This window comes from Musca domestica, unplaced genomic scaffold (genome assembly GCF_030504385.1).
Source record: "Musca domestica strain aabys unplaced genomic scaffold, Musca_domestica.polishedcontigs.V.1.1 4, whole genome shotgun sequence".
In the NCBI taxonomy this organism is placed as follows: Eukaryota; Metazoa; Arthropoda; class Insecta; order Diptera; family Muscidae; genus Musca; species Musca domestica.
In genome coordinates this window covers 29,051,850-29,063,894 of record NW_026712328.1, presented here as the reverse complement: position 1 = coordinate 29,063,894, position 12,045 = coordinate 29,051,850, and the positions used below count along the sequence as shown (strand labels likewise).

The window sequence follows — 12,045 nt, the reverse complement described above, 5'->3', positions numbered from 1 at the left end:
TTTTTGGTATTGGTTGAAGGGATTGAGATAAAATTTTAAAAATTTATATTTAGTTTACATATGGTATCTGTGTTTGCGATTTGGGGGTGGTTTGGAAATGTGTCCCATAATTGTACGAGAATTACCAAATAGTACTAATTTTGGTATTGGGTGAACGAATAGTGCTGGAATGCTCAAATTTGATATTGAGGTCTCTGTTGGCATCTGGAATTGAGATATGGATGTAGTTTTTGGAAATGTGTACTATAATTGTACGAAAAGTACTGAACATCACTATTTTTGGTATTAGGTGGAAATTTGATATAGATGTCACTTTTGGTGTCTGTGATAAAATTATGGAGGTGGTTTTGAAAATGCACAATATAACTGTACTAAATGGTACTAAATATGGCAAAGAAGGGAAGTTACAGAGCTGAAATCCTTCAATTTGATATTAAAGTCACTGTTAGTATCTGAGGTTGCTTACTTTAATTGTACGAAAAGAATTGAATGGTACTATTTTTGGAATTAAGTGAATAGATATAGAGCTGAAATGCTGAAATTTAATATAGATGTCACTGTTGCTATAATTGTTTGAAGTGTACTAAGTGGTACTAAATTGGGTGAAAGGATAGAGCTGGAATCCCGAAAGGAACAGCAACAAAACATTAAATAATATAGCCCTATAGTTCACGTTTCCTAAAATTGCAAAATGTATAATACTTTATGTACAGGGTGAGATAAAAAATTTTCAAATTTTATAGATGAAAGCAAAAAATGTCAGAATTAGAATCAAATTTTAGAATAAGTTTAGATTTTTTCGAATTGGTCACCTTTGGCACGAATTAAATTCAAACGACCAGTGAAACCGTCACACGCTGCCCGAATGTTGCTCTGCGGTATTTTAAAAATAAAACATATATCTGAACCGATTTTCACCAAATTTGCTTTCACCAAATACAAACTGTGTATTTGTTTCCGTTCTATCCGAAAAGATTCCGAGTACTCTGCACATACTCTTTTTTCCGAATTTGAGGTAAAACATCTGAAAAATTTCAGAATTTCGGATCAAACATTCGACACTTTTCCGATTTCGGTTGTATTAATCGATTTTTCCCGATTTACGGATAAAACACTAGAACAAATTCAATTTTCTCCGAATTTTAGATCAAACATCTAAAAATTTTGCGAATTTCGTATGAAACACACAAAAATGTTCCAAATTTTCTTTTGCGAATTCTAAAAGAATTCGTTACGAACATCTTGGACAGAATCTTGGGCAATTTCACACAAGTTTTTTCCGAGTTCGTTTTGAATTCGACATCAGAATCGGAAACTTGTGCAGAGTTCTTTTCCGAATTCGGAAAAAAAGTGTTAGTTGGTATACACAAATTATAAAAAAAAAAATATTGGGTTACCCTACACTCCTAATGACTTGAAATTGTTTGAATTTTTCATTTTTCTGTCACTTCCTCTTTGGTCTTTTTAAATTTCAGTTCGTTTAACATTTTCGGCTTAAATATTTCAAAATTAAAAAAAAAATATTGCATAAGAATTAAATAATGGCGAAATTGCAAACTGGTAAATAGATAGTTGACGTCAGTGGACATAGTGCGATATGAAAAAAATCATTCGTTTTTTTGGGAAACTAGGCCCCACAGATCTATATGGACTGCCACCAACTGTGGGTTATGAAAGTCATGATTTGCGTAAACAACGATTGCCACAATACTCCTTTGGTACACGTACCCAACCGAAAGATAATAGCATTGGTCCTGGACCGGCTAGATATCAAGTAGATAAATTGGTACGTTATGGCATATCGAAGGCGAATATTTATACTATGGCACCGAAAACATTTTATAGGGGTAAGTTACACGGGTCCCTGGCAAAGAAAATGTGGACCCGGCCATAATCTTGATCTATGAAAAAAATCTTAAATTTTGTGCTAAATGCATTTTTTTTAGAGAAATCAAAAAGTCCTGGTCCCTTGGCCTATCAACTTCGGAATTCGCCAATATTTAAGGGATCCAATTCACCAGCCTATTCACTGGGACTTGTCAATACATATTTCTTTAAAAATTGTTCCCCTAGTCTAAATACATATGGTATTAACGATTCGTTTACCAAACAACGTGCTCCCGAATATAGTCTGTAAGTATGACGTGTTAAATAAAATAATCTCCGTATCCTAATCTCAGATACCAACAGTGACATTAATATGACATTTTATAATTTCACCTTTACCCCTTCACTCAATACTAAATTGAGAACTATTTAGTACTTTTCGTACAATTATAGTACACATTTCCAAAACCACATCCATATCTCAATTCCAGATACCAATAGAAACCCCAATGTCAAATATCGGGATTCTATGCCTATTCCTTCACCCAATTCCCAAAATTAGTACCACTTAGTACCTTTCGAAAAATTCAGTACACATTTCCAAAATCACCTCCATATCACAATTCAAGATACCAAGAGAGACTTCAATATCAAATTTGAGGATACCACCTCTATCACCTTCGCCCAAATACCCAAATTAGTACCATTTAGTACTTTTCGTTGAAATAAAGGACGCATTTCCAAACAAAACGCCAAAATCTCAAACACAGATACCATCAGTAATCTAAATATCAAATTTCAGAATTTTACCTCTATACCATCGATACTTTTCGTACATGTTTTAGTATGCATTTCCCAAACCACCTCCATATGTTCAGGCTACAGATTAACAGCGACCCTAATACTAAATTTCAGATTTCAAGCACTATATTTTCACCCAATACCAAATACAGTTCCAAATTTAGTACCATTTAGTACAGTTCGCACATTTAGTACACTTTTCCAAAACCAGTTCATATATCGAACTTACTTTCCAACTTGATTCTCATACCAAATTTCAAGTTCTTGGCTCTATCCATTCACATATTACCAAATAGTACTATTTTAGAAGTCGAGTACTATTTTAGAACTTTTCGTTAGCTTAAAGTGGGATATATCGTGTAAAGGTTTTCCACCCATTTGTGCTTGTCTTCTACTAAATTCAAAAATTATATATATTTATATATTTTCTTCCAACAGCGGTGTTAAAAAGTATCTACCCGAGCTGGTGCGTTCACCTGGCCCAGCCAAATATCCACGAAGTAATCTAGCTGCCATTAAACCGTCCACTCCCAGTTACACTTTGGCACCAAGAACAAAATATGAATTTAAACTCTATGGACCCGGTTCAAATTATTACGATCGCATGGAATATAAACCGGGCAAACGAGCACCGAACTATTCATTCGGTGTAAGGCATTCACCGCGTTCTGGCGTTATGATCGTTCCCTGTGACAATTGGTAATATAGGTGCAATATCGTAGGTTCTATTCGCAAAATTTTCAAAAGTATTGTCTTTTTTTATTGTCATTTTTTTTAATAATTGAAATAAAATTTTATTAAAAAAAAATCGATTTATATTATGGTTCCAATGTGTCATTAATATCTACATATTTCCACGAGTTTTTATACTATCTATGAAGGGTATATCAGTTTTGTTATTCCGTTTGTAACACCTCAGAATAGCTATGATATACCCTACAAAGTCTATGTTTTCGATATCCGTTTGTATGTTGTAATCACGCTATATTTCGTACGAATTGAGATAGAAGGATCCAATTTTTCACACATATAACGCTACCTCCCAATATTCCGATTTTTATGATTTTTTATTTGAAGGTACTTATGGGTACTATAGCTTATGACAAAAAAAAAATACATATACAGGCCACGACTTCGTATAGCCTCTATATTATAGTTCCTCCTTTAATTCGGTATTTTAAGCGACATTATTCACCGAAATTGTTTCAAATTTCGTACTTGAAATTCGTAATGGATATTACAACCTATGACAGAAAATTGTCTATGCAGGTCCTCGTCTTCGTATATCCCACATATAACAGTCAGGGCTGTCATAGAAACCATGTCGGTTTTGCTTATTGTCGTTTTTGTAAACCAATGATGGTTTCATTTGGTGTCATGAAACCAAGTTGGTTTTGTCAATTTCGAATGTAAATAAAACCAATGTTCGAAACAGCTGTTGTTGCTTACATGTGTTGTTTGTTTGTTTGTCATTGAAATATCAGTAAAAGTAAAGTAAATAAAAAAAGGAATAAGTCGCTATAAATAAAGTAAGATGGCATCAGCAGTGGTAGTTTTTGTGTTGTTGGACGAAGAACGCTCAGAAAAGGTGACGAGAAAAGCTCTTAAGCTGGGAATACACAAATCGCTTATTTGGCTGGCTTCTTCGGAAATGAACAAAGGAGCCTAGGGCCAAAATCGAACTAGGTTAACCTAAAACTCCTTTCTTCATTTCCGAAGAAGCCAGCCGATGACTTAAGCCAGCCAAATATGCGCTTTATGCATTTCCAGCCTTAGAGATTTCAGCAACCCACTGGAGTTGCCGGAGATAGCGTAAGTAATTTTTTTATTGTGAACTTACTCATAAATCTCCTTTGCAGATTTGTATCTAATTATAGGTTGAACAAAGAAGCATTTCTTATGGTCCTTGACAATATCGAAGGGCATTTGTCGCGTTCTAAAATACTTCTGATTTAGCAACTTGCTACTTCGTTGCGGTTTTTAGCGCAAGGATCTTATCAGAGATCAGTCGGTAACGATTCAAATATAAGTGTCGCAAGAAGCACCGTATCAACAATTTTAAGTGATGTCTCAATGTTATGGAGCGATTCATTGTCGTCAGTGGTTTCAATTGGAAATGGACAACAATGAAAAAAGAAGATCAAGAGACCATTTCTATAATAAATATAAAATTCCTTGTATAATTGGTTGCATTGATGGGACACACGTAAAAATTATAAAGCCTAGCATTGGCGATCATTTATATTTCAATCGAAAGGGTTATTATAGTATGAATGCATGATTGAAAGTTGAAATGAATTTTAGTTTTATATTTTCTAATAAAAGTCGTACTTATTAATCCTCAGATTTGTGACGGTGAAATGAATATTCGAGCTGTGGATGCACGATATCCCGGCTCCAACCATGACTCCTTTGTGTGGAATATAAGTACTGCCAATCAACATTTTATTAGAATGCATGAGTCGGGAGACAGAACATCGAAGCTTTTAAGAGATTGTGGATATGGAATTGAACCCTATTTGTTAACACCGTACAGAGATCCGCGCTATATGTTTTGCGTACGATCCACCGCCAGTTGCCCTAGATTCAGCTTTATTTTGCGCCATCTTCCTTTTCACTTCGCTTTTCCACTCAGTCTATTTCTATAAAAATAAAAACTACAGATTAACAATCTTAGTTTTAATTTTGTGGCAAAATTTGTTTACCTTCTTCCATCCATTAACATCGTTTTGTGGTGGACCTGCACTATTTAGTGATTCTGACAATTGTTGCCATAGGACATCTACTTTTGGCTTATCACACGTTGTGAACCCTTTTGCTAGGTCTGGATACTTCTCCATAAACTCCAGGATAATTGTATTTTGGGTAGTATTTTTATGCTCTCCCTACAAAATAAAAACATCAATGCGAAAATATATATTTTTTAAACAAATATTAAAATAAATCAATTTACTTACATTTTTACAACATATCCCAAAGCGAGCAAATGAAAAGTGACAGCTCAAGCAACTTGGTTTATTTCCAATAACAAAACCAATAACATTGGCTTCTATGACAACCAAAACCGATAAAATTCTAATTCGAAACATTGATTATCATGACCCCAAAGCATTTGTTCTTGTCGTTTTTAAAACCAATAGTGACAAAATTGATTTCTATGACAGCCCTGAGTAACTCCCTATATTCGTTTTTTTATGATTTAGCATTATTTTTTTCTCCAAAATTTGCAAATTTCTTTCACCGTTTTTTTACTGGCTTATCTTTGCTTTAGTTTATTATTCGTTATTTCTGTCTTTTTAGTTTTCACAAATGAATAACTGTTAAACTGTGTGGTTTTATAACAAAATTTTTCCTTTTCTGAAGAAGCTAATTACAGGATTAATTCAACTTTCGATCGGAATCCGTTTCTGCGACATGTCTGATTATTGGGGTTTGAAATCCAAAGGAAGTCAAATCATAATGGTGCAAAAATTACTAAAGTTGGGAATACATAAAGCGCTTATATGGCTGGCTTCTTCGCATATGAACAATGTAGCCTAGAGCCAAAATCGAACTAAGTCAACCTAAAACTCCTTCGTTTATCTACGAAGAAGCCAGCCGATGACTTAAGCCAGTCAAATATGCGCTTTATGTATTTCCACCATAATTATTTTTCATTTTACTTCCATCCCATCACGAACACCCAAGGTAGATTTAACAGGTAACCGCATCGGCGAATTGCTACAACAAAGCAAATTTTGTGGTACCCTCAAATGTCAAAATTGGCATCTAAGGCGAAAAACATACATTCGCCATGAGATTTAAAGTTTGCGGCAAATTTGTTTCAACCAATCAGAAACGAGGTGTTTGTTTACATTTTATTTTGTGTGCCTCTCGTCGTAAACGAACGTCGCAATAAAAGTTTTTATTGTAAAACAAATAAGAGTAAAATAAGTATTAATTGTAGTATTGCGATATTTTTTAAACCATGAAACTTATAATGACTATATTTTACTGGTTTAAACCGAAAGTTTTCCGGAACTGCAAATGACAAGAGTCGAATTCTTGCACTACTTCCCGTGATGTGCTTTGGGAATCTTAGATGTTGAGGCTAACTTAATTCTTAAAGCTGCACTCCATTCTAACCTCCTTCCTTCATTTTCTTTTAATTTTTTTTACAGGTTTCACACTTAACTTGCTCTTAAATTATTTGAAATATTATAAAAAGGTACTTTTAGGGAAGACAACATAAACAAATTTGTTGTTGCATTCATTTAGGGCGAATTCTTCATTACAACAATTTGTTTTGACATTTAATGGTGCCGTCAGCTGGGCTGATGCGATTACCTAGTACATCTACCTTGGCGAAAAACATACATTCGCCATGGTATTTAAAGTTTGCGGCAAATTTCTTTTAACCAATCAGAAACGAGGTGTTTGTTTATATTTAAGGTTGTGCGTGGAAATTAAGCCAAGTAATAATACTACTCTCGGGGGACTATTGTAACAGCCCCAACTTGATAGTTAGCCCACGAAATGTTTGTGAAAAGCCACAACTGTAATTTCTTCTACGTCATCGACAAATACCACTAATATTCCAGCCAATGTTGGCAACCGGAGGTTACACCGACTCCAGCACATGGCACAACAGAAGCAAGTGTTGCCGTTCAAATGGTTTTAAAGAAAGAACATTGCACCAATATCGCCACCAGTAAAAGCCCTCTTGGTAGCAGAGCCGATGCAAATTCCCCAAACCACACAAAGAGTTTTTATAGACCACAGAGAAGTTTGGTGCTAGTAGAAGCATAGACAAATTAGGTATAGATCATGGTAGAAGAATATAGGTAGACGCATCGACAGCTGCTGGGACAATGAACTGTCAAACCAATTTTGGAATTGAAAATGTTGAATGAAAAATTATTTAAATTTGCAAAATTTATTGAAAAACGCGGATTATAATAACCTCCGAATGACGTCTTATAAGAAAACATATAAAAATCTACTTATATTTAAAAAAACATTTACAATTTTCTGACATATCAATACTACCAAGCGTTGATGCATCTACCTGTATTCTTCTGCCATGGTATAGACTAAAAAGTTGTCTCATCGGTGCTCTCTTAACCCGCCAATGGTGACGCTAATTTGACTTTGATTAATGGTGACGGCGGTCTCATGCAGCGGGGTTTTCAACTGAAGTTTTTTCGAAACGTATGACTAATAGTTAATATTTTTTTTTATTATTTATCCCTTTTGACAATAAAATAAAGATATTTAATCATTTTAAGCTCTTTTATTTCAATATTAAAGCTCACAGACATTTTTAAATAGAGCATTAAAAATAACAATGTTTTAGCAATTCATTTTTTAAAATTAAGAAAAAATAAAAAAATCACATATTAATTCAAGAAAATAATGTTAATTAGTCTTTCGACAATAGGAACTTTTATAAAATGAACAAAATTGGTATCCTTCAAAAAAAAAATCAAATATTGTTTCTTGTAGAAGATCTTCAAGCTGACGCTGGAAGCTTTCATAAGACATGCTGTAAAAAAATTTATATTATAAAACACATACATACATACACATGTAAACACACAAGTGCACATATATTTACAATAAAACAGCAACAAATTATAATAAACTTAATAAAAACGCGAATAGTAAAAAATTATTCTTGATTATTTTACTTACACAAACGGTGACTCACGGTCTCACACACCAGGGTAGAACAAAAATACACGAACTTGTGTTCACTAAACAGTTTCGTCATGAACTGACGGTGGGGGCTGTACTTAGCTACAGCTACTCGAAATCGCAACAAAAACGAATAACGGTGAAAAGAGTTATACGAATTTTTTAACACAACCGGTCTCACAGACCAGTGCGTCACCATTGGCGGGTTAAGCTGTAGTATCCATTACGAACTGTAAATACCAAATTTTAAACAACTCCGGTTAATAATCTGGGTCTGACATGAGTATTTCGAGGAGTTACAAACGGAACGACAAAATTAATATAACCTCCATGTAACAGTACCTCCCGATAATCGGTATTTTGATGATTTTAGCGACATTATTCACCGGAATTGTTTCAAATTTGGTATTTAAAGTTCGAAATGGATACAGCATCCTAAGACAGAAAATTGTCTGTTCAAGTCCACGTCTTCGTATAGCCCCCATATAAAGATAACTCCCGATATTCGGTTTTTTGATGATTTTAGCGACATTATTCACCGGAATTATTTTAAATTTGGTATTTGAAGTTCGCAATGAATACTAAATCCAAAGACAGAAATTTGTCTGTGCAGGTCCACACCTTCATACAACGGTACCTCCCGATAGTCGATATTTTGTTGACTTTAGCTACTTTATTCACCGTTTTTTTTTTAAATTTCGCAATTGAATATTGTAATGGCTTATGCAGGTCCATGTCGTCGTATTGACCCTAATATAACGGCTACAACCGGTATTTCTAATATTTTAACGGATTTTATTGTTTTTCAGAATCGCCAAATTCGTTCTAAATGGTGGAGGGTATTCAAAGTTCGGCCCGGCCGAACTTACAGCTTTTTTACTTGTTTTTTTTTTTGATTCTTTTGTTTCAGAATATTTTTTCCTTTTATTTATATTAATATTAGAAGGCACTTTTAACGATTATTTTATGTTTACAACGTTCTTCTCTAGTTGTTCTGAGACCTGTGTATTCTGTTTATTAACTTTCTCCTGTCTCATCTCAGGGCCTGTTTCTCTTCTTCTTTAATACTTAATATTTCTGATTTTTATGTAAGTATATTAGTACATCATTAGCGACTACGATAAGATTATTAAAAATTTATCTTCTTGTTACACTATTATGCTTACTCCTTTTAGGGCCTGTATTCCTTTTTCGGATATGGTGGAACTTTTAATGAAGTCCTCGTTTATGAAACACCATCCACGAAAATGAAGCCCCACGGTCAGTCTTACCGCAAAATTTATTAGGTAAAGTACCTTGATGCAGTGTGATTAGATACAAAGTGTGCTTCATACTTCTCGTTCTCACGTTCTCGTTCTCCCACTACATGTCCTATTTCCTGGGTCACGACCATTTGGTCACTCGCTCAACCAAGCAAATCGTATCTAAAAACACCTTTACATTAAGCATATAATTTACTTATTTTCTTCTACCACTTACTTAACAAATATTTATTATATTTGCTTTTCCTTTATTCCAGCAAACACATCTATGTATCTTCAAGCCAGGCAAGAGAATTAAACTAAATTTTAATGTATTTTTTTACTATATTTTATTTAATAAAAATTACATTTAATCCACAAACTCACATTCCCTCTGCATCGCAGAATTTCTAATATATTTAGCAAAAATGATATTTTATTTCTTTAAGCACTACTTTATCTTGGACACCGAACAATTACTTTGCACAACTTGACTCAACCTTATCGTTAGTTAAGTTTTTTTTCTTTTTGTACCCCATATCTCTTCCCAAGCTAACACGCCATATTTTAACCATTTGTCTCTTGAGTCATTGCCCCAAAAATCATCATATCTGCACTCTCAACCTCATACCTGGTGGAGCCACCTGCTTCACCGCCATCTATCTTCATTGCTACACTCTATCTTACAACTTTTGTGTTCCCTTAAATGGTAATTGAATTTATTAAGTTATTTTTTATATTTACCCACTCTCTTGCAGGCACGAATAATAATAGCCTAGCAAGCAAGAAATAAATTTGAGCCCTCATACCGACTATTATTAATATAGAATATCAACACAAACTTTCGTAAAGCTCCACATCTGTTTCATTATATCACCACAACCGCCGTGTTCCCATCCTAACTCTGTTGTGCAGATCCACTTACAATACCCTACAGCTCATCTTTAAATTCCCCTCCCCTTTTCTGAACTGTGGCCACCACCCATCTTTTCAACGTAAACACGGATTGCTCCCGTGCCTCCGACGAAGACCAATCTCCCCCTCCGGAAACCCCCATTGAAGTTCATGCAACAAGTTGTTCAACCTCCTTATTGTACCATGATTAGAACGTTAATTAAAATTCCAAAATACATTTTTACACAAAATTCCTGGTTTGAGCTTTTTTCTTTGTTTTTTTTTATCTTTGCTTCAATTTATCATTCGTAAGGCCAGATTGTTTAGTCTTCACAAATAAATAATTTTTGTTGGAAGAAAAAATTTGTTTTCAAAAAAATGATGTGGCAACACTTTGTAAACAATTGGCTTATTCAATTGTGAAACAAATAAAATTTGCTAGTTATTTTAAAAACAAAGATAAAAAAACAAGTAAAAAAAACATTAAGTTCGGCCGGGCCAAACTTTTAATACCCTCCACCTTAGGGTAAAGGAAACATTAGAAGAAATGTGGCAAAAACCATTAAAATGCCGAATATCGGGAGGTACCGTTATATGGGGGCTATACCACATCGTGGACCTACACATCAACGTTTCGCCAACGGAGCTAAAACCCATTATGACCTACAAATACCAATTTTCAGACAAATACGTGAAAAAAATGTTGCAAAAATCATCAAATTACCGAATATTGGGAGTTACCGTTATATGGGGGCTATACCAAAACGTGGACCTATAATTACAACGACTCGCCACACGAACTGGGACCCATTATGATCTACAACTACCAAATTTTCAGAGAAATTCGTGAAAAAATGTGTCAAAAATCATCAAAATACCGAATATTGGGAGGTACCGTTATATGGGGACTACACCATAACGTGGACCTATACATACAATGTTTCGCCACACGAACTAGGACCCATTATGACTCACAAATACCAATTTTTAGACAAATCAGTGAAAAAATGTGGCAAAGACCATCAAAATACCGAATATCGGGAGGTACCGTTATATGGGGGCTATACCAAATCATGGACCCATACATGCAATGTTTCGCCACCGGAGCTGGAACCCATTATGACCAACAAATACCAATTTTTAGACAAATCCGTTAAAAAAAATGTGGCAAAAATAATCAAAATATCGAATATCGGGAGGTACCATTATATGGGGGCTATACCAAATCATGGACCCATACATGCAATGTTTCGCCACCGGAGCTGGAACCCGTTATGACATACAAATACCAATTTTTAGACAAATCCGTGAAAAAATGTGGCATAAATCATCTAAATACCGAATATCGGGAGGTATCGTTATATGGGGACTATACCAGAACGTGTACCGATATATCTCATTTTCAATACCAACCATCCTAGGCACAATACCATGCTAAATTTTGGCGCTCTACGTCAAATAATGTGAGCTGTATCGTGATTTCAACAGACAGACAGACAGACGGAAATCGTTAAATCGACTTAGAATTTTATGCTGATTATGAATATATATACTTTATGGGGTCAACGACGATTATTTAAGGATGTTACAAACGGAATGACAAAGT

At 34.5% G+C, this 12,045-nt stretch overlaps 1 protein-coding gene across 1 annotated transcript; it reads left to right on the top strand.

Annotated features, from left to right (window-relative positions):
- Nucleotides 1-1,541: 1,541 nt before the first annotated feature.
- LOC101892915 (outer dense fiber protein 3-like protein 2) lies at nucleotides 1,542-3,396 on the top strand. Its single transcript, XM_020038010.2, has 4 exons — nucleotides 1,542-1,560; nucleotides 1,632-1,847; nucleotides 1,947-2,133; nucleotides 3,067-3,396. Exons 1-4 carry the CDS (start codon nucleotides 1,542-1,544, stop codon nucleotides 3,329-3,331), a joined length of 687 nt encoding a protein of 228 aa, XP_019893569.2. The 3' UTR covers nucleotides 3,332-3,396.
- The last annotated feature ends 8,649 nt before the right edge of the window (nucleotides 3,397-12,045 follow it).